This window comes from Grampus griseus, assembly GCF_964374135.1.
Source record: "Grampus griseus genome assembly, chromosome: 9".
Taxonomy (NCBI): domain Eukaryota; kingdom Metazoa; phylum Chordata; class Mammalia; order Artiodactyla; family Delphinidae; genus Grampus; species Grampus griseus.
The window spans coordinates 85,936,121-85,960,649 of NC_139003.1; the positions used below are offsets into that span (position 1 = coordinate 85,936,121).

The 24,529-nt window shown below is 39.1% G+C and overlaps 1 protein-coding gene across 1 annotated transcript in view; it reads right to left on the bottom strand.

Annotated features, from left to right (window-relative positions):
- RELN (reelin) overlaps positions 1-24,529 on the bottom strand; it is a gene marked incomplete at its 5' end in the record, with an annotated part of 523,328 nt that overhangs the window by 52,097 nt on the left and 446,702 nt on the right. The window contains 5 exons of the mRNA XM_082662360.1: positions 10,350-10,518; positions 14,742-14,991; positions 15,851-16,109; positions 18,371-18,518; positions 20,355-20,575. Of these exons, the coding sequence (XP_082518486.1) occupies positions 10,350-10,518; positions 14,742-14,991; positions 15,851-16,109; positions 18,371-18,518; positions 20,355-20,575 (1,047 nt within the window). The remainder of the gene's footprint in view (positions 1-10,349; positions 10,519-14,741; positions 14,992-15,850; positions 16,110-18,370; positions 18,519-20,354; positions 20,576-24,529) is intronic.

Here is a 24,529-nt window from a genome sequence, read left to right on the forward strand (position 1 = left end):
AAGGAAAAGACCTACAAAAACAAACCCAAAACAATTAAGAAAATGGTAACAGGAACATACATGTCGATAATTACCTTAAATGCAATTGGATTAAATGCTCCAACCAAAAGACACAGACTGGCTGAATGGATACAAAAACAAAACCTGGGGCTTCCCTGGTGGCGCAGTGGTTGAGAATCTGCCTGCCGATGCAGGGACATGGGTTCGGGCCCCGGTCCGGGAAGATCCCACATGCCGCGGAGCAACTAGGCCCGTGAACCACAACTACTAAGCCTGCGCGTCTGGAGCCCGTGCTCCGCAACAAGAGAGGCTGCAATAGTGACAGGCCCGCGCACTGCGATGAAGAGTGGCCCCCACTTGCCACAACTAGAGAAAGCCCTCTCACAGAAACGAAGACCCAACACAGCAAAAGTAAATAAATTAATTAAAATATTCAGGGGACAAAAAACTTTAAGAAGTATAAGGCCAATAAATGTCTAAAAATAAATAAATAAATAAATAAATAAATAAATAAATGTAAGATTTATTAAAAAAAAAACAAAAAAAAACAAGACCTGTATATATGCTGTCTACAGGAGACTCACTTAAGACCTAGGGACACATACAAACTGAAAGTGAGCGGATGGAAAACGATATTCCATGCAAATGGAAATCAGAAGAAATCTGGAGTAGCAATTCTCATATCTGACAAAAGAGACTTTAAAATAAAGACTATTACAAGAGACAAAGAAGGACACTACATAATGATCAAGGGATCAATCCAAGAAGACGATATAACAATTGTAAATATTTATGCACCCAACATAGGAGCACCTCAATACATAAGGCAAATGCTAACATCCATAAAAGGGGAAGTTGACAGTAACATAATCATAGTAGGGGACTTCAACACCCTACTTTCACCAATGGACAGATCATGAAAATAAATAAGGAAACACAAGCTTTAAATGATACATTAAACAAGATGGACTTAATTGATATTTATAGGACATTCCATCCCAAAACAACAGAATAAACTTTCTTCTTAAGTGCTCATGGAACATTCTCCAGGATAGATCATATCTTGGGTCACAAATCAAGCCTTAGTAAATTTAAGAAAATTGAAATCGTATCAAGTATTTTTCCGACCACAACACTATGAGAGTAGATATCAAATACAGTAAAAAAAATTTTAAAATACAAACACATGGAGGTAAACAATACGCTACTAAATAACTAAGAGATCACTGAAGAACTCAAAGAGGAAATCAAAAAATACCTAGAAACAAATGACAATGAAAACATGATGACCCAAAACCTACGGGATGCAGCAAAAGCAGTTCTAAGAGGGAAGTTTATAGCAATACAATCCTACCTCAAGAAACAAGAAAAATCTCAAGTAAACAACCTAACCTTACACCTAAAGCAATTAGAGAAACAAACAAAAAACCCCAAAATCAGCAGAAGGAAAGAAATCATAAGCATCAAATCAGAAATAAATGAAAAAGAAATGAAGGAAACAATAGCAAAGGTCAATAAAACTAAAAGCTGGTTCTTTGAGAAGATAAACAAAATTGATAAAACTATAAGCCAGACTCATCAAGAAAAAAAGGGAGAAGACTCAAATCAACAGAAATAGAAATGAAAAAGGAGAAGTAACAACTGATACTGCAGAAATACAAAGGATCATGAGAGATTACTACAAGCAACTATATGCCAATAAATTGGACAACCTGGAAGAAATGGACAAATTCTTAGAAAGGCACAACCTTCCAAGACTGAACCAGGAAGAAATAGAAAATATGAACACACCAATCATAAGTAATGAAATTGAAACTGTGATTGAAAATCTTCCAACAAACAAAAGCCCAGGACCAGATGGTTTCACAGGCGAATTCTATCAAACATTTAGAGAAGAGCTAACACCTACCCTTCTCAAACTCTTCCAAAATATAGCAGAGGGAGGAACATTCCCAAACTCATTGTACAAGGCCACCATCACCCTGATACCAACACCAGACAAAGATGTCACAAAAAAAGAAAACTACAGGCCAATATCACTGATGAACATAGATGTAAAAATTCTCAACAAAATACTAGCAAACAGAATCTAGCAGCACATTTAAAGGATCATACACCATGACAAGTGGGGTTTATCCCAGAAATGCAAGGATTCTTTAATATACAAATCAATCAGTGTGATAAACCATATAAACAAACTGAAGGATAAAAACCATATGATCATCTCAATAGATGCAGAAAAAGCTTTCAACAAAATTCAACACCCATTTATGATAAAAACTCTCCAGAATGTAGGCATAGAGGGAAACTACCTCAACACAATACAGGCCATATATGACAAACCCACAGCCAACATCATTCTCAATGGTGAAAAACTGAAACCATTTCCACTAAGACCAGGAACAAGACAAGGTTGCCCACTCTCACTGCTATTATTCAACATAGTTTTGGAAGTTTTAGTCACAGCAATGAGAGAAGAAAAAGAAATAAAAGGAATACACCATTGTAAAGCAATTACACTCCAATAAAGATGTTAAAAAATAAAAAAACAAACAAAAAAACATGGTCCACACCACCCCCCCAACAAAAGGAATACAAATCAGAAAAGAAGAAGTAAAACTGTCACTGTTTACAGATGACATGATACTATACATAGAAATCCTAAAGATGCTACCAGAAAACTACTAGAGCTAATCAATGAATTTGGTAAAGTAGCAGGATACAAAATTAATTCACAGAAATCTCTTGCATTCCTATACACTAATGATGAAAAATCTGAAAGAGAAATTAAGGAAACACTCCCATTTACCACTGCAACAAATAGAATAAAATACCTAGGAATAAACCTACCAAAGGAGACAAAAGACCTCTAGGCAGAAAACTGTAAGACAGTGATGAAAGAAATTAAAGACGATACAAACAGATGGAGAGATATACCATGTTCTTGGATGGGAAGAATCAACATTGTGAAAATGAGTATACTACCCAAAACAATCTACAGATTCAATGAAATCTCTATCAAACAGCAATTGCATTTTTCACAGAACTACAACAAAAAAAATTCACAATTTGTATGGAAACACAAAAGACCCCAAATAGCCAAAGCGATCTTGAGAAAGAAAAGTGGAGCTGGAGGAATCAGGCTGTGTTCAGGCTATACTACAAAGCTACAGTACTCAAGACAGTATGGTACTGGCACAAAAACAGAAATATAGGATAAAACAAAAACAAAAACAAAAACAAAAACAGGATAAAAAGCCCAGAGATAAACCCACGCACATATGGTCACCTTATTTTTGATAAAGGAGGCAAGAATATACAATGGAGAAAAGACAGCCTCTTCAATAAGTGGTGCTGGGAAAACTGGACAGCTACATGTGAAAGAATGAAATTAGAACACTCCCTAACACCATACACAAAAATAAACTCAAAATGAATTAAAGACCTAAATGTAAGGCCAGACACTATAAAACTCTTACAGGAAAACATAGGCAGAACACTCAATGACATAAATCACAGCAAGATTCTTTTTGACCCAACTCCTTGAGAAATGGAAATAAAGACAAAAATAAATTAATGGGACCTAATGAAACTTAAAAGCTTTTGCACAGAAAAGGAAACCATAAACAAGATGAAAAGACAACCCTCATAATGGGAGAAAATATTTGCAAATGAAGCAACTGACGAAGGATTAATCTCCAAAATATACAAGCAGCTCATGCAGCTCAATATCAAAAAAACAAGTAACCCAATCCAAAAATGGGCAGAAGACCTAAATAGACATTTCTCCAAAGAAAATATACAGATTGCCAACAAACACATTAAAGGATGCTCAACGTCATTAATCATTAGAGAAATGCAAATCAAAACTACAGTGAGCTATCACCTCACACCAGTCAAAATGGCCATCACCAAAAAAATCTACAAACATTAAATGCTGGAGAGGGTGTGGAGAAAAGGGAACCCTCTTGTACTGTTGGTGGGAATGTAAATTGATACAGCCACTATGGAGAACAGTATGGAAGTTCGTTAAAAAATTAAAAATAGAACTACCATATGACCCAGCAAATCCACTACTGGGCATATACCCTGAGAACACCATAATTCAAAAAGAGACATGTACCCCAATGTTCACTGCAGCACAATTTACAATAGCCAGGACATGGAAGCAGCCTAAGTGTCCATCGACAGATGAATGGATAAAGAAGATGTGGCACATATATACAATGGAATGTTAGCCATAAAGAGAAACGCAATTGAGTTATTTGTAATGAGGTGGATGGACCTAGAATCTGTCAAACAGAGTGAAGTAAGCCAGAAAGAGGAAAACAAATACCGTATGCTAACACATATATACGGAATAAAAAAAAAAAAACCTAGGGGCAGGACAGGAATAAAGACACAGATGTAGAGAATGGACTTGAGGATACGGGGAGGGGGAAGGGTAAGCTGGGACAAAGTGAGAGAGTGGCATGGACATATATACACTACCAAATGTAAAACAGATAGCTAGTGGGATGTAGCTGCATAGCACAGGGAGATCAGCTCGGTGCTTTGGGACCACCTAGAGGTGTGGGATAGGGAGGGTGGGAGGGAGACGCAAGAGGGAGGGTATATGGAGATATATGTATATGTATAGCTGATTCACTTTGTTATACAGCAGAAGCTAACACAACATTGTAAAGCAATTATACTACAATAAAGATGTTAAAAAAAAAGACAACATTATACAACATAGAAGCTGGTGATTCAGTGTGAATTTTTTGTCATTCATCAGCATTTTAACTTTGGAATGTGTTTTTCTTTCTCTCCTTTTGTTAATTAAATAAATGGCTAAAAAAAAAAAAAAGAACTTGTAATTCCCTTGACTATTTCTCCATGATTAACCCAATAAATATTATGTTTAGTTATTTGGTTTTCACAGAATAAGACCTTTTATTTGCAGTTACAGTAGTTGGGAATATCATTGAAATATCTCCTCCTACTCTAAATTTGTTTACTTGCCAAAAGGTACAGACTCCTCCAACCCCATTCCATCACTCCAGTCCTTCCACAATCTTTTTGCCCCTTCTTGAGCTTATCACCATTCCTTTAAACTTCCTGCACACATGGAATAGCTTCTGTGCTGTGGCTAAAACCACCTGGCTTCCAAAGTGTAGTAGTTAATCTTTAAAGCCAGTGGTATCGGCCAGGTCATTAGGGCCAGTAGAAGAGAATGGATCATTTTCAAACTGTGACTTTAAATAGCCAAGTCACACCTGAGCCTTCCAGTGGCAGCTCCCACACCCCACCTTTCTTGGTGGATTTGGGTTACCTGCCCTTCCACTGACTCACTCTGGTTCTCAGGTGACATTTCAAGAACGATGCCACTTGAGTCACCTTTATTTTTAGGTCTGGGGTTAGTAAAGGAGGAGAAGGAGGCATATTCAGAGTAGGGGCTATGAAATTGATTTTGGCTTCTTCCTATTTTTTTCAGCCTTTTTCAAGAACGCCTGGCATCCTCCCTTTCTATTTCTTCTCGGACCATATCTCTTAGGCAAGCAATAAAGATGTAGTACTAATACAGTGGTTAAGCCCATGGGCTCTGGCACCAGACAAGCTGTATTTATTTCCAGTATCTCACTGAAACTGTTCTTTTGAAGGTCATTGACTATCTCCTTATTGAAAACTCTAGTAAATTTATTGTGAAACTTTCTTCTTCTTGACTCTGTGTAGCATTTGTCACTGATTTGATCTATCCCTGCTTGATATTCTATTTTCACTTGGCTTTTGGATACCACTTTATTCTGATTCTCCTTCCCCCTTGACTGCATCCTCCTGGTTCCTCTAATAGCTATTTCCACTCATTCTGCTATTAAATTTAGGGATCCTTTCTTTTTAAATGCTCTCCTCTGGAGAGCTGCTGCAGTTTTATAGCATTGCCTATGACCTCTATGTTCACGCCTTCAAGGTTTATTATCTTCCCCTGGGCTCCAGTCTTCATAGCTCTGTCAAAAGGATATTTCCATCACATTTAATTCAGCATCGTTTGATTAAATCTGCTGTACTGTCCCTCCTGGAATCAGCTTCAGCTCACTCCTCTCTTCTCCTCACCACTTTCTCAGGCTTCAAACCTTAAAGTCATCTTTTGATGTGGGCAAGGGAGAAGAAGTTAGGGACTGAGTTTTATCAATTCTTTCTCTGAAATGTCCTATAATATCTACTTCATCCCCCTCATGTTAGCTGTACCCCAGATCCTTGTTACTATGTACAGTCATTATCACAATACCTTTGTCTTTCTCCTACTTGAGTCTCTCTTTTCTCCCAATTTTTTTTTCTTGGAAGAATTAGTCTCAGCTCAAAACTCACCATAGTTCATTTTCCCTACAAGTCTAAACCCCTTTGCCTTGCTTCAATGCTTACTATAAATTACCCCAACTCTGCTAACAAACGACTTCCCATAACTTACAGATACGAGCTCCCTCTTTAATCAGCAACCTCTGTGCTTCTCCCAGACTCACGTGCCCTGTTCACGTTGTTCCCCTAATTTAGGATGTTCTTTTCCTTACCCACCTAAGTCCTAGCCATCCTTTGAGGCTAGGGTCCATCTTTTCCCGAATCCCTAACTCTGGCATTCAACACTGTCTCCCATCTCTCAATACCTACAGCATTTCCAGCCCATTCCTCAGTGAAGCTCTAAATTTTACTCAGCATGTATTATTTTTAAGTTGTTTATTTTCCCATAATCAGATTGTAACCTCCTCCAGGGCAGAAACTTAAGATAGCGTCCTACCATTACTATGGGCTCACTCTTGTTAAGTTAACTGAGGACGACTTCTTAGTCTGACTGAAGTCTGGTACTACACTTGAGCTATGGTTAACAAATGTGATTATGTAGTTAACTCATAAAAGTAAAAACGACTTACCATTTAGTAAATGTTTACAATGTCCCAAACACTTCCAGGCACATTGATTAGCTTTTTATATGGTAAAAAATATCTTCATTTTTCAGATAAGGAAACTTAAGCTTAGGGACGTGAAATGACTTGCTTAGAAGCTCACAGGGCTGAAAAGTGGGAGCCCTCCACTAAACTGCAATACTTTCTGGTCTTTTTCTTTTCTTTCTTTCTTTCACGAAGATCTAACTTCACCAGTGTAAATGGGGAGGATTAGAGACTATGGTTCTATCTACCCCAATTTATTTAGGTTTCAACAGCGCAATGTCTGGAGCACAGTGTGATATATCTTGTGTTTAGTCTCACTGTTGCTTTCCTGATGAAAAGCACCAGCATCCGTTCAGTTTTGCAACTCAGAGACCAGGGAGTCATCTTCAACATTGCCCCTTCCTTCACTGTCCCACATGTATTTCATCATTAAGCTCAATTTTATTGCCTCCATTTCTCTTGAACTTCTTCACTTCTCTTCATGTCTGCCACATCTTAGTCTAAGCTACCAGCAGTCACTGTCTCTTTAAGGGCCTCCTTACATCTACTCTTATCCTCCCCAATTTGTTCTCCAGTTAGAAAAAGCTTTTCTGAATGCAAATCTGATCATGTCTCCCCATCCCCAAGCATTTTAGCAGGTTTCCAGCATCCATATAACAAACCCCTAAATCTTTTTTTTAAATTAATTAATTGATTTTTGGCTGTGTTGTATCTTTGTTGCTGCACACGGGCTTTCTCTAGTTGTGGCGAGCGGGGTCTACTCTTCGTTGTGGTGCGCGGGCTTCTCATTGCAGTGGCTTCTCTTGCTGCAGAGCACGGGCTCTAGGTGCGCGGGCTTCCTTTGTTTGTGCCTCACGGGCTCTAGAGAGCAGGCTCAGTAGTTGTGGCACACAGGCTTAGCTGCTCCACGGCATGTGGGATCTTCCTGGGCTCGAAACTATGTCCCCTGCATTGGCAGGTGGATTCTTAACCACTGCACCACCAGGGAAGTCCAACAAACCCCTAAATCTTTAGTATGACCGACTCTCCATGGTCTGACACCATCTTACACCTCACTTCACTTTCTCTCTTGGTGTCTGATCCATTCTATCAGCATCTCAAATATGCCTGTTTCTTCCTACTACAGGGTGTTATCTTTACCTGGAACACCCTTCCCCTTCCCCTTCTCCTAGTTAACTCGTATCCTTCCTTCACATCACACTACAATTATTTTCTCAAGAAAGTGTTCCTTGACCTTCTTGACCAAGACAAATCTCTCTATGATGTATAATCTCTTAGCACCATGCAAGTATCCTCCATCAGTTATCAGAGTTGAATTTCATATTTACTTCTCTGATTACTAGTGATTTCTGGTTAATACATCTTTCTCGCGCTAGACTAAAAGTTCCTTGAGGCGGGGCTAAGTTCAGCCTCTCACACGGACCTAGGTAATAATGAAATACTTAAAAAATACTTGTTTAATGAACGGCTTAATGCATGAATAATCACTACTGATGACTACTAGTCATTTCAGTTTGGTTAATGGTTTGATGTCAATTTGTGGACACCCAACCTCGGTTGACTGTTTCCACCACTGTGCCAACAATACTGAGAGCCTAGCTCTGTGGTCACATGATAAGTGAGCGGACAAACTACAATTGGCACATTGTCACAGTCACTCCTAATTCCTACTTAGCTCATAGCTTTAAGTCGTCAGCATCATGTTTGTTTATAGTGAAGAACTACAAACTAAAATCCTCAATTCTGTCCTGGCAGATGACATAAACACTGATGTCCCAGTATTTTGCAGATGTTGAGGCAGTAAGTTCAACTCAGAATAAGGAAGCACCGCACTTAAAAAGCAACTGGATGAAAGAGCAGATATAGTATAGATTAGCTATCTTGAGTTTGAGGCAAAGTGCTCTGAGTCTGGCACATTGTTCTAATGATCTTTGGCGCATGGCAAAGCACAGTTAGAAGGGGGTCTGGCTTGGGTTCCAGCCATGCTCGTTTCTTTCTGAATTACCCAAAGGGCCTTGTTATAAAGCAGTGTTGCCTTTAAGACCATTGTACAACATGAACTTTGAGGGTAATATAATAAACAAACTGCATATTTTCAATATGATTACAAGATGAAATGCATGCTCATCAGATTTTTAAAGTATCATTTGAAAGGGTCAAAATTTTTATGGGTATGTGTAAGAGACAAAAGATAGATTAAAAGATGAGGATTAATTATTTTTCTTGAGTAAAAGACTCAAGGGCATAATAACGAGCTGGAGTATATCTTAGAATGTCGTTTGCTTGCAAAATGCTACCATGTTGCTGGGTAATAATTCACAGAATTCATAATGACTTAAAAGACTACCACCTTAATAGAGTTTTTTTTTTCTATTTTACTTATTAAGATCACCTTAATAATTCATGCATGGCAATACCTTTAACGAGCAACAAAATCTCACGTATCTCATTTAAACTTGGCAACTCTGCTGACAGTTGATATAGTCTTGCACCCCTGAGCCAGCAATTGTACAGGAGCCCTAGGCTGTTAGTAAGTGAACCCATCCCATTTATGATAATCCCAGGAAAAGTTAAGTCCTAGATGAACGGCTGAATTTTACGATCATTTGCTAGGAAGATTTATTCATTCTTCATTTGTGGGGAGGTGAGAGAAGAATAATGAGCCCAAACTATAACTCCTGTTCCACAGACTGCATTGGTGGCTTTGCTTCTTTCTTAACAGCAGCAATTGATTACCATTTTCTACTTAGATGGTGAAAAGAGAGAGAGGCATGTAACACTATCCCACTAGGCAAGGTGAGTTCTCTGCTTTACTCAAGCAGGAGTGCAAATACAGAGATAGTTTAGACTTAACTTCTCTACCAGCATCTACCAGGCAGTTTTATTAAGACACTGTCATTTCTTAAAGACACAACGAAGGAGCATTTACAATTGTTTTTCACATAAAAGTACATTCCAGGTGATAATTCTCAAGATACTGTTCAAAATAAAATTTCAAAAGCAGACAGTAATTTTAATACACATTTTTATGCTACATCCGTTTATATGATACCACTCACTGCTATATTTACAATAGTCTGACTGACAGAAAATAGACTCCATTTAAATCCATTAAGACTTGTTCTTGGCCTAGTGACTTAAGTTGGAGAAGCTCACTGAGCTGGCCACTATTTCCTTTCATATGCCATTTAAAAAAATATTAGAGTTAAAAGTCAGAAAAGGCCTGGATTTAGGGAAAACACAGGACAATGTCACCACAAAAACTGGTTTCTTTTTTACGTATTAAGGTCGCTTTAATAATTCATGCATAGCAATATCATCAACAAGTAACAAAATCTCATGTAACTAATTTAAACTTACTGTGCTGAAATTGGACATGCCAAATTATATCACATTCGGGTTCACTACATGCAGAAACATCCATACCTGGTGTACGGTGGGAGAGGCAGAGTAATTCTGGTCCATTTGTTGAAAGTATCTGACACCAGGATCCGCTGCAGGTGATAGCGATTGCATTCAACATTGGTAGGCAGACAGTCCCTTACCAGTGGGTGCCATGACAATCCAAGGTCTACTGAGTATTCCAACTCAATAGCTGAAACAGGAAGCATTATTCTGGTTAGAAATACACACCTGCAGATCCAGGAACCATAATTACTTATGTTTTCATGTTTTAATTTCAATCAAATATCATTTGATTTTCCCCAAATGTATTTCCTGGTGTTATTTTTTCCTCTGTATATTACTAGTGATTATTTTTAACTTTCCATATTAAAATAATTTTTCTGTTAAGGGGATATGATCAAGTGAAACATAAAGTAAATTTTCCTGAATCACTTCTTTAATTGCAAAATTTTCAGAACAATTCTAACAAATCTATTGCTTCACATGCAGTTAAAGCAATAATAATAATAGTTATAATTTATATATATTTATTATTTAATCTAATAGTTATAGGATATATACTGTATAAATACATTATATAAATTAGATATAATTTATGTATTATAATAACTATATTTTGTCTGTTTATTTAAAGGTTAACATACAAATACAGAACGTAATAACCATATGTTATAATGACTACTTTTTAAATAGTTAAAAATATTGAGCAGGCTTCTCAAAATTTAAGCATTCTATAGGGATCCTGACCAACTTATGCCAAACTTTCTCTGGTATAGGTGAAACTCCTAAGAAATTGACAAATCGGGCTTCCCTGGTGGCGCAGTGGTTGAGAGTCCGCCTGCCAATGCAGGGGACAGGGGTTCGTGCCCCAGTCCGGGAATATCCCACATCCCACATGCCGTGGAGCGGTTGGGCCCGTGAGCCATGGCCACTGAGCCTGTGCATCCGGAGCCTGTGCTCCGCAACGGAAGAGGCCACAACAGTGAGAGGCCCGTGTACCGCAAAAAAAAAAAAAAAGAAATTGACAAATCTCTTTTACTTATATATCCTGCTTTGCTGTGTCATGGAATATACTGAGAAATCAGAGAAGCATAAAGAGGGAGCTGAAGGCCATGTAGTTCGTGCCAAAGCAGGAAGTCAGGCTGTGGGTCTTATGGAAAGAGATTTCTTTCTTTCCTTTCTCTTCTTCCAAAACATTCAACCTATACGCTATGTTTTATATTTCTCTCTCTGGTCCCTTCTCAAGACTTTATAAACTACTTCAGCCCATACCTCCCTACTGAAATTTCCTAAGACCATGATTCTCAGTCTTGGCTGCACACTGAAATCGCCTGGGTACCTTTAGAAACTACTGATGCCAAAGTCCCACCTGCAGAGATTGGGATTTCACTCTTGTGGGGCAGGCCAAGGTGCTGGGAGCTTTTAAGTTTCCCAGGGGATTCTCCCATGCAGCCAGCGTGGGACCACTCACTGGTCCTGGTGGCCTAAGTTTCCTGGCGGCCTTTTCTAGTTAAATACAATGGCCTGTCTCAGTCTTCATTGTTCTTGCCCTCCCTACAGCCTTGCACATTATTGATGACTCCCTGGTTCTTGAAACTTTCCTTTCGTTTGGAGGACATTATTCTGAATCTCCTGTCTTATTTCCCTCTGACTTCTGTGCTAACTAGCCCAGCTATGGGCATCTTTCCGGACTCCATTTCTGGCCTTCTATTCTACACCTATCTTCCTTGGGCTTCAACTGTTATCTCTGTGCCCAAATCTCCCAATTTTACGTCTCAAAATTGATTTTATTCATTCAGCAAATGTTTATTCAGCCTGGCATTGTCCTGGATGCTGGCATACCGTGATGCACAGTATAGACAAAGTTCCTGCTTTCTACACTGCAAGCCCTCCACACTAAAGAATACCACCACTTAAAATTGTTTTCACCAAACTAGAGAAAGACTCATCATTGTCCCTCATAAATAAACATCTCTTCTTAACTACCAAATGCTATCAGTGACAATGCTTTTGCACTAGTTTTCTGGGTTCAGAATTTAGAAATTATTTTAGAAATTTTACTCCTTTCTTCTTTACCCTCTATGTTCAACATGTCACCTGGTTTTGAGGTTTGCTGCTTCTTTCCTTTTGGTTTGCAGTGTCTCATACTAGTTTTATCCATGCCCTTTCTCTTCATGCCACGTAATTCAGGTTTTCATCACTTCCTACAGAGACAACCACTGACACCTTTTTGTTGGGATTCTTCTCTACCCATCTTCATTGGCTCCTGGGCTAATCTCCCTAAAACCCACCATGCCACTCCCCTGCACTTGTGCCCTCTTTTTTTTTTTTTTTTTTTGCGGTACGCGGGCCTCTCACTGTTGTGGCCTCTCCTGTTGCGGAGCACAGGCTCCGGACATGCAGGCTCAGCAGCCATGGCTCACGGGCCCAGCCGCTCCGCGGCATGTGGGATCTTCCCGGACCGGGGCACGAACCCGTGTCCCCTGCATCGGCAGGCGGACTCTCAACCACTGCGCCACCAGGAAAGCCCTGTGCCCTCTTATTCATGACCTTGTCAAGCACAAATTCCTGTGCCTGCCTTTTAATGCCCTTCTTAATTTGCTGCCAACTCTTCTTGGCCACTTTCCTCTTTCATTTTTTTATTCAGTTCCATCTTTTCAAGAGGTTTACCCAGCCTACAGAAGAAAGCACATGTGACTGGGCTTATGAAGGCAGAGTTTCAGTCCTGGTTCTGCTGCATGCTGAACATGTCATAACTCACCTCCCTGGTCTCTAGCTGACTTCCTATGCTAATGAGGAAGTGGGTGTCTAGGACCCTGAAGTCCCTATTTATTTTCAAAATTAGCACTCTACTCTCCTCCGGTAGATGCAAATATTATCTGTTCAGGCTGGTCTGCTCATGGTTTACCCATGGACCAGGAGAATCCCCGCTTTATGCTGCCAGCCCAGCCTGGGGTGTCCTCTCTTCCCCATTCACCCTTCAGATTCACTCCAACCATCAATGCCCACTTGAGATTTAGCTTCTTTGTGAAATCTTCCCAAACTTCTTGGACTGGCCATCCATTGGTTATCTCTTCCTCGGCTGAACTCTCATTACATTTTGCATTAGTACCACTCCATACAGCACTGGATTTAGTCATTTATTGGACTCACTTTCTGAAGTATCCCCTCAACTAGACTGTACCTAGTGAAGACAGCCTGTGTATCTTATACTTTTCCAAGTTCCACCTTTACTGACTAGTTTAGTGTTGACTGATTGAGTCTGAAGTAGAAAGAGTTCTTCTGGGCTTCCTTCTTAGATCTGTCCATTAAATTCAAACTAATGGAAATATGAAAAATCTGGATTTTGCAGGACCTTGGAAGTAACCAAGTTCTCCAGATTTTGGACCGCAAGAATCTAAAACATTCTAGTGTGAACATTCTAGTTTGGATCTCTTGGAAGAATAGTGATACAGGGTGATGCAAGACCAGAAGGTCCCCAGAATCCTGACAGATCTGCAAATTCCAGTGAAGGGTCCAAGTATGCAGAGATGTCAGTTTTTAAAGCTCCTAAGATAGGCTCGTGTGTGTGTGTGTGTGTGTGTGTGTGTGTGTGTGTGTGTGCGTGCGCATGCACGCGTAAGGTATGCATAACCTAGAAGATGCAAACTGGTCACAATCACGGTGGTTTAGAATATGCTATGACCCACGGTGGCAGAAAGTATCAGACAAAATAGGAACAACAAAATTTCATGATTCCTGGGAGATGGAAAGGAGACAATAACTGGACTAGTCTAAAGCCCTATGAATTAAAACCCATGTAAATACAAATGTATGTGTAAATCCTATTGCTTATTCTGACATTCTCTATATGACGAGAACCCCTTATTCTGTAAATATGATCCTTAAAAAAATCTGGATTTATAAACGGAGATAAATTGGGGGCTATTGTTTATAAAAAAAAAAAAGAAGTCTTCATGGACATATGCTTAAAAATAAGCTCACATTCTGAGGTTTTAAAAAATAAACGTCTAGGGGCTTCCCTGGTGGCACAGTGGTTGATAGTCGGCCTGCCGATGCAGGGGACACGGGTTCGTGCCCCGGTCTGGGAAGACCCCACATGCTGCAGAGCTGCTGAATCTGTGAACTATGGCTGCTGAGCCTGCGCATTCAGAGCCTGTGCTACGCAACGGGAGAGGCCAAAACAGTGAGAGGCCCGCATAACGCAAAAAAAAAAAAAAAAAAAAAAAAAAAAAAAAGTCTAAAACTCAATTTACACACAGCATTTTCAAGAATGCAGTTAGGTTTTGACCGAAAGCACACTTGTGTTTCACTTACAGACTTCTTGGAGGTGTAGTATAGTCCTTTGACAGAGGCAGCCTTGGATGCCCATTTACTCTTCTCTGTCCCTCTACCTGGAAAGGGAATACTTACCATAACAAGAGTCTGTGACCGAGCAGGAGGCGGCAAAATCTATCTGTAGGAATGAATCCTCATTCACAGCAATGTCTGTGGTGACCACATAACGGGTGCTGGCCTTTTCGATGAAGACTAGGGCATCACCAGTAGAGCCACACACAGGCATCTTGGTGCCTCCGGGGTGAAGCAGCCATTTCCTACTGTCCAGAGTTGTGAAATCATCCTCCAAGACTGTATTACCAGAAATATTTCCTCCAATAAGAATCTGAAATATATGTTTTAAAACACAACTTTTCAGTTTGGTTTCGAGATAGGAGAAAGTTCGTTTCTTTTTGTTTGTTTGTTTTTATCTGTCAGATCGCTCAGAACTGGCGTTATACAGCAAGCTTAATGTTAGCGGGCCTTTCAGCATGTTCCTGTTTCTGTGGTCTGCTTGCCCACCTGGCAAAAAGCTACAGAAACAAATCGAAAGACTGACAAAACCATTCACAGCCTTCATGGGCCAAATTGTGCCTTTGGGAAACTACACGTACCCAAACTGGGAACGCAATGTTTGGCTTACATTATTTTCCATGTAAAATTTCTATTTAAGGACAGTAGTACCCTAAGGCATTTCAGTTCCAATTCTTTGCATGGATTCTACCATCTGTTAACAGGTTCTCTGAGTTCTTTTTGATATGCGTATTATTATGTATGAAGATCCTTTAGAACTGTCCATAGGGATGTTAGGGAGATTTATTTATTTTTTCTTTAAAGGCTAGGAAAGAGGATTGGGCAACTACTGCATGTGGCACCAATGCTAATTTGCATATTTTCCTTTTCAGAGAATTATAGCCTTGTATCACGCTTGATAAGGTCCCTCTATCCATATGGCAGAATCCTCTTATGAGCAGAACCTGGGCCTTCTGTTGCGTCGTTTGTTTTTATAGGCTCAGGCAGTTGAAGGAATAGAGAATGAAAGGAACCTAAATGCCACATCTAATCTAGCCGTGTGCCCTTGGGTAAGTCACCCAACTGTGGGTACTGGGCTTCCTCTACTGAGCGAGGGGTTGGACTAACTGCTTTCTAAAGCCATATTTAGCTCAAGTGACAACATTGTAACAGTTAATCCTGAAGGGACTGACCTGGTCGATTACCCAGGGACTGTAGAAGTGCCCATTTTCAGATGGTTGCCACCAGCGGAGACGTGTAGAAGCAGAACGGGCTTTCAAAGGTATCTCCAGGGCTATGTACCTGCCCACGTTGCTGGAGTTGCTGAAAAGGAACTCTTGAAGGAGACTCCACGAGAGGCCACCATTGAGAGAATACTGTAGAAGTACAGGTTGGCTCCTGGGGTCTGGAACACCTTTACCACATCCCAGTCTCATGAAGAACTGCACAAATCTGATACGAGTAAAATCTACTGTAGACTTTTACTTGAGTGAAAATTCACACCATTAACAAAAGACAAGTGCACAGGATAATAGGGGGAATGTATAGCTTTAACGAATATCATGATTTACGAATGTCGGAAGCAATTGTTTCAAAGCCTGACTTCCCTTTTTAATGTGAAAGGGAGTTAATACAATGTGAAGTCTGAAAAAGGGTATTCTGTACCCATATTTATATTTGGCACTCCTCCAGAGGGGAGAGTCTGAGGGAAGTGAGCATTCACTGCATCCTCTGGCTATTCTATAAGAAGATGGGAGGGGTCCAAAGGCTGTCCAAGTTTGGGACTGTCTATTGCTATCTATTCAAGATAAATTCGTATCCTTGTCCTTAGTACCTGAAACTGGAAGAAAGTAATCAATGTAGTTTATGCCGTTTATTGGCAAAATCATCCATTCCCTGGTTCTGCCAGTAGTTTTCCAGATCTCATATTGTTGGTTTTGTGAGACACATTTAAATTCACCAGTTGTAGCACCTCCCTGCGAGAGGCCAGGCATCTTTTGCAAGAGGTGTGTCAAACCTGAGCCTCTTTTCTGTGTTTTGCGCCAGGGGCAGGAAAGCATGACTGTGGGGTGGTGGTGGTGGTGGGCTGTGCCAGGCTCTGACTGTTGCTGGGTCTGGGATGGGTGATACTGGCCATCGAGAACTGTGGCAGTCAGCCAGTGGCAATCTTCCCAGCTGGCAGGGAGGTGGACAGAGTGGCAGCAACCAGCTGGGGTGCCAATGAAAACCAGCTCACATGTTATCTTTGGCAGGCGAGCTGCTGGTGCCTGGTCTGGCCGCTGTGCTAGCTGATAATGCAGAATGAATTTCACATGCAACCCAACACACATACCCAATTATGGATGCGTGTCAAACATATGAAATATATTGGGGCTTACGATAAAAGTTAGCAGTTCCATATATAAAATCATGCACTCTTCATGGGTTCCTCCCCTCCCCCATCTCCACTAACTGGGCATTCATTTACCTCATAACCCTGAGAAAATTGGGATTTTATATGGAGGTCAATATATGCAAATCTTATACAGCATGCTACTGAGATGAGATAAATAATGGAGCTTTTAACATTGGATTAATGACAAAAATACATGGTTAGTGCCTTGTGAAGTTTATATCTATAAAAACAATAATCATTTACAGAGAAACACTTTTAGCACATTGTCTACTTGTATTGGGAAAATGGTTATATTAATTTATAGATAAACCATGTTAGAATTATTTGGAAAAATCTAATAATTTCTAAATTAGAGAACTCAGCTGCCAATGATAAATTTTAAATAAAGAGAAACAAACTACGTGCATTAAAATAGGATGGAGATAAATAAAATCTTGCTTTCTATAACTGTAAAATTATTGTCTCATAGATAAGAGTTGTATTTTCTATGAAGCATGATCAAATTTATAATTCAATAAATGAAAGATTTAGGAGGAAGAAGAGGATAAATATGTTACAGTGTATGTTAAGATACTCTGAAATGTTTCAAAAGATGAAACATGATTTCTTTGTTCACTGGCAAAAATAGGTCAGGGTTCCATTTTATACATGTTAAACTGTATTTTCTATTTTACTGGCTAAGTTTTTGGCTCATCAAATGATCAAGGGATACACATCTTGACAGGACATAATCCTCTGAGCCAGTTTAAAATGTTTGTTTCTGAGTGACTGTGCTCAATTTAGAAAATGAGTGCTTTGAATGTATGAGCAAATCATTGGAAAGAAATGCTTATAAACAATAAGGCTACACTTTAGATGTTCTTAAATTGCTAGTGGATATAAAATTAACTGTGAATAATTTGTGCATGTATTATATTTCAATTAAGCTTTCTCCTAAGAATGGTAAAGAAATTCTACATAGTCCAAGTGCTAATGAAATGTATTCTGTAGAAGGTGGATAAAGATGTAACATTACTTTCTTGAAGTTAAAGTGAGTTAAACGTTGTCATTTCCTGGTCATCCACCATGTAGAAGACCAGGTATAAACCTCTGTCCGTTTAGCTGTGTTTCATTTCTGATCCAGTTATTGTTCAAATCTCTCTCAGTTTTAGAATGGAAATTATATAAATTGTGTCTTAATGGAGTCTTTGACAAGAGAGAAGCTCAGCATTTACAATGGAAGGCCTTGTCCTTGAGATCTCTGTTTCTTTCTGATTTGATTATGTTCTGCTACTTTATATTACAAGGTGGCTCTTCAATAGCATTTAAAAATGATTACCTAGCATGTGATAAATCCAGATCTCGTGTCATCAACATGCGTAAGCCATCTTCATTGAAAAAGAGGTTGTTTCCACTGGAAAGGATTCCACACTTCCGAGATGGCTTTCCACCACTCATTAATAAGAATCTATCAGATTCTAGCTGACCTGAAAAAAGTGGAAAATGTGGTTTACCTATGACCCCAAATACAGTCATATTATTTTTTTAAAGGAATTTAGTAAGTGCTTTGTGCAGTTTTAAAATATGAAGTCATGAATATTGAAGTCATATATTTTGGGGATAAGAAGTCTCTTCAACATTTTAGCTTGTCTGAACTGTTTAACGTTGGCTGTATGATTTAAGGGTCCACATGACAGAAGGAGGAGGCCTTTTCCTGAGTATCTACGGTCCAGCCAAATTGTTCCCTCCTTCTGCTTCTCTGCACTGCAAAACAAGACACTGGCTCAAGTCAGAGTGGTTCAGCCCAAAATTTAAAAAGGGTAATGAGACCTTTCCACTGGTCTCTTTACTGCGTCCTTGCTACTGAGAGGACAGTATCAGGCCAGTGTTATATAATATTTTAAGAAACACAAATTTAATGGGAGAAATTTCAGTATAATTTAATATTTCCTATTAAATAATGTCTTTCAAAACCAGCTTGCCAATCTCTTTAGATATTCACCTTCGATCTAATTTACTTTTTTGATTGTGGTAAAATGCATATGACATAAATTTTGCCATTTTTACTATTTTAAAGTTAATGATTCAATGGCTTTCAATACATTCACAATGTTGTAAAACCACGTTGTGCTGTGCTAACTAGCTCCAAGAATTTTTTCATCACCATAAAGAAAACCTTGTACCCATTAAGCAGTTACTGCCCATTTCCCCCTCACCCAGCCACTGGTAACCACTAATCTTTCTGTCTCTATGGATTTGCCTATTTTGTGTTTCATAAAAATGGGATCATGACATGTGGCCTTTTGTGTCTGACTTCTTTCTCTTAGTATAATGTTTTCAAGGTTCATCTATATTATAGTATGTATTAGTATTTCATTCCTTTTTATGGCTGAATAATATTCCATAGTATTGATATACCTAAACCTAATTCTAAAATATACCTTAAAACCATAGATACATTATAAAAAATTTACAGACAACTTGGGAAAAAGAAAAAATCTTTTTTTTTTTTTTTTTTTTTTTTTGCATTACGTGGGCCTCTCACTGTTGCAGCCTCTCCCGTCGCGAAGCACAGGCTCTGGACACGCAGGCTCAGCGGCCATGGCCCACGGGCCTAGCCGCTCTGCGGCATGTGGGATCTTCCCGGACCGGGGCACAAACCCGTGTCCCCTGCATCGGCAGGCGGACTCTCAACCACTGCGCCACCAGGGAAGCCCAGAAAAAAATCTTTTAATCTCACTATCCTAACAGAGATAGCTATTACATTTATTTAAGACTTGCTCTTGTGAGAATGTTTTTCCAGTATTATCAGAAAGCATATCCAATGGATATACAACTAACTGTGAATAATTTCAATCATTAGAGCACGTACATTTTTCTACTTTGTCACGTATCTTCATACATAATGACATTAGATTCTAGGTATAACTGAGGTGCATAAAGTGACAAAAGGCTGCATAATGAGTTGGTGATAAAGCAATGACAAGAATTTATATTTCCGGAAACTTGTTCCTTCTACCCAAGATTAACCCTCTATAGGCATTTCCAAAATTATCATTGATCAGAAATTACATGTGATAGAAAAAAATGGCTAAAATAGCCTTAGTTCTTCTCAATTACGGTCTTGTTCACTCTCACTGACCATTGTTTCAAGAATGGAACCCTATGAAATTCAGAACTAAATGAAGCCTTGGGTGGTCCCAAACGTAATGATAAATAATGAAATATCAGAGTAGAACTTAATGATTACTTCTACATTACAAATTGTGCTTAATGTATACATTCTTTCACAAAACTACATAGATTTTATATGAAGAAATTACCTTCAAAATCATCCTTGAGAAAATCAGGATTTTTGGTGCTTATTTTACAGGTTGGACCTGAGTAGCCAGGATCACATATACACTTGGTTCCATTGATACAACTCCCGTGTCCGTTACACATCTCTTCACATTGGGGACCGATATAAACATTATCAATGGCCCATGTCACTGGCTGAGAGCCAGCAGGATAAAATCCTTGGTACCATCTGAAACGCACAGATCTGGAAAAGACATACAAGCCCTTCAAAATCTAATCAACACATTAATGTAAGTAAGCACATCTGATCAATGAGCAGTGGGCAGTTACTACCTCTGCACCACACTCAAGAAGTACAAAACATGGTTCAACATTTCAGGACCATAAACTCCATTCCTCAAACTCCAGGATTTTGCCAATAAAGTTCCTGCTTTCTATAAGCCCTTCCCAATCCTACCACTATGTCGAAGTTCCACTTGAGCTTCCACCTTTTTCTATATTGACTTTTCTTGGTAAGGATTTTTCCATTAAATACTGTCTATGTTCTACATAACTAATCTTTTTTTAATGGAGGTAAAATTCGCAAAGTATAAAAGTAATAACTGACCATTTAAAGTGTACATTTTGGTGGTGTTTAGTACCTCCACAGTGTTAGCCAGCTATCACCTCTATCAAGTTCCAAGACACTTTCATCACCCCAAAGGAAACCCTGTGCCCATTAAGTATTCTCCCCTACACCCAGCCCCTGGCAACCACTAATCTGCTTCCTGTCTCTGTGGACTTACCTATTCTGGATATTCCATATAAATGGAATCATATGCTATATGAGCTTTAATGTCTGGCTTTAGTCACTTATCATAATGTTTTCAGGGTTCATCCATGTTGTAGCAAGTATCAGAATTTCATCCTTTTTTATGACTGAATAATATTTAATTGTATGGCGATATCAATTTTATTTATCCATTCGTCAATTAATGGACATTTGTTTTGTTTCCACCTTTTGGCTATTGTGAATAGTCCTTCTGTGAATATTCGTGTACAAGTATTTGTTTGAATACCTGTTTTCAATTTTTTTTTGTAGAATCACAGTGGATTTGCTGGGTCATATGGTAAATAACTCATCCTTTAATTTCTCTCTCTTCCATAATTTTGCTGGAATTTCCATTATTATAGTTACAGCTGGAGGTATTTAAAAGCACACCTATTTGCCTCATTGGCTATGAGCTCCTAGAGGCCAATGCTCATAACTCTTTCTTTTTTGCACCCTTTCACGGTGACCAGTACAGTGTTTCACACATAGCAGATGCTCAATGAATGTTTCTTGAATGTCATTTGTTATGGAAAGCCTTAAAAGCCAAACTAGGGTGTTTTGGATTTTATCCTATTGGCAACAGAAAGTCCCAAAAGATTATTTTAAAGAGAGGAGTGACAGAGTCAGATTTATTTTTAGTTCAATGTCTCTTATTTCTTAATTTCTTTTTAAATGAAACACAGTTTTCCTTTTTAGGATGATTGTCCTATCATGTTGCTGACGATAAGTTAGCTCCTTAGAAATAACCTACATATTTAGGTAGCAGTCCAGAAATAGTTGAGTATATTTTATTATGTACAAAACTCAGTTCAAAGAAAATAGACTTTATTTCAGAGGAGCTAGATATAGAGATGGCATGTGCACTCATAGTTGTACCCTGTGAATCTGTCCAATTTTCAATTATATAGAAACCAAATTCAGAATAGTTCTTTTTATTTGAGAAACAGAAATTAGAAGTCAGTATTAGAAGCATTTACTAGACTTCTAAAGTTTAGCAGATAGTAAAGCAGATGTCCCACATATAATTTTAACCCTAATTTCATTGTTTATATCAAGACTCCAACTATATTAAGCTGCCCCCAAAATGCCAGTTCATAATTAACTTTTATTTTCTAGTACCTGTCAGAGTTTAGTCTTGGCAAGAAGCACTTCCTACCTGTTGAACTTTCAGTTTGCTGAGCTGAGGGAAACGGCTGGAGTTTTCCTTTCAACAAAGCCTACCTCGATTTTGTTTGAACTTCTTATTTATTCAAATGTTCTGAATACAAATGAACCACCTTGGTTGGATATTTATTATTGTTCACCTGTCTTGACACAGAAACTGCAGGCACTATGATAAATGGACTGAAGGGTCTGGTTTCACTGTGGTTCCCAGTCTGCTGAAATCTTATTTTGAAAATTTCTCACTGCCACCCTCCCTGGTGAATGTCAGCATCTGTTCTCCCAAGCCAGTGGTACCCAAAAGAATCTGTTTTTTTAAATGTAAACTTAAAATTTCAAGCACACAGCAGTGTTTTCATTAAATAGGGGTTTTGGTTGACTCATTATGAAACTGCATAAAGCAAAAGCAATTAGGAAGTTTTAAAGACAAAAAGACTCTAAATGAAAAAGACACAAGGGTGATGTGAATAAAATTCGATGGAAGCTCAATACTTATGCTGCAAATGTGAACTGACTATATGTAAAGGCAAGAAACAGCCATTTCTGCACTTGAAACATTTAGTATAGTTTTTTGGTACCTAGTGTCCTGTGAGTACACAGAGAAAGGCAAGTTAAACACGGGTAATATATTTTTTTTAGCATGTAGCACTTGTGCCATTATTATGTACCATGCTGAATACAAACCAAGGCATGGTTCATTGAATTGGAGAAAATTTAACTTTTGCCTTCCAGCAATTCATGTCTGTGTGGGTCTTAAGAAGAGTGCTAATTGTTTTCCTGAAATAAGGACTAGACAACACTTCTAAGGCAAATTCTTCTCTTTGCAGAAGCAGTTGAAGGCAGTTTGAAAGGTAGGTTTACACCACTGTGAGAGTGCGCATGCCTCCTTAACAGATTTACTTTCCTTTCATAGAAATGAAAATCACATGGAATGTAAATAACATGATGGTTTAAGTTCTGTACCTTTATAATTAGAGGAGGTATATTTTAAACTGACTCCCAATATACCAGTCAGTGAAAATACAGATGTCTGCATTTCTCTCATTCAAATTACATCTCCATGCCTTATGTGTAAGTACAGCCTAGTGGACAAAGCCAACTGGTAATGATGCAGGCTCCATGATCCTGGAGCACTGTCCTGGGGTGGGTAGTTTCATTTAGTACCTCTGGTTGGCAGTGACTGTATATCATACGCCTTTAAATCGGATTATTTTCATGTGGGAACTTGCGGAAGCAAGTCTCAACTGTTAAGACAATCTAAAATCATGGCCTTCACCCTATCTTTAGGGTTGTTTTCTATTTAATCTAATTCTTAGCTGAGCAACTGGGAGAAATTAGCGGTCCACTAAAAAGGAAACCTGGAGCTTTTCACAGTACCATAATGATCATGGGTATTGGTCAAAGGAGCCGAAGTGATTGTTCATCCAGCCATTTTCCCCTGCCTGCACTGCCCATAAGCACAGATTTTTGGAATTTATGTTTCTGTTGCAATGCTTGGCCTTCTGGCTGTAGCTGATTTGCTCAGATTTTCTTTTCTAGAAATGTAGAATTAAGAGTTCCAGAAGATGAGAGCTGGAGTTTGCTGACTGACATTAACATAGCATGATAAAAAGGAGGATCATGAACTCCTTTTGCTGATGCCCCCAAACTTCCTGAGTGGAGTCCATGCTCTTCCCCAGCATTTTTCTAATAAGTTCTTCCACTTTTTCGGTAAGCCTCTTTATATTTCTCTCAACATATGATCTTAAATAACACGACTGATTTTGGATAAAAAATTTTTCCTGAGCTATTTCCCCCTGCTCAATTCTGCTATAGACAAGTTCACACCCCACCCCCAAACACCCCAATAGCAGCTTTCCGGTTGTGCTGGCTGAGTCTTCAGCTCTATTTATTCCTGGTCTTCAGAGATTCTCCTTGCCTCCTCAGCTGTCACTTCGAAAGAATCTTGAGGAGAAGGGCTTCCCTGGTGGCGCAGTGGTTGGGGGTCCGCCTGCCGATGCAGGGGACACGGGTTCGTGCCCCAGTCCGGGAAGATCCCACATGTCACGGAGCAGCTGGGCCCATGAGCCATGGCTGCTGAACCTGCGCTCTAGAGCCTGTGCTCCGCAACGGAAGAGGCCACAACAGTGAGAGGCCCGCGTACCGCAAAAAAAAAAAGAATCTTGAGGATGTTTTGCTTAGTAATGCTTGTTTTTAAAAAACAATTAGATTTTCTAATAGAATAAT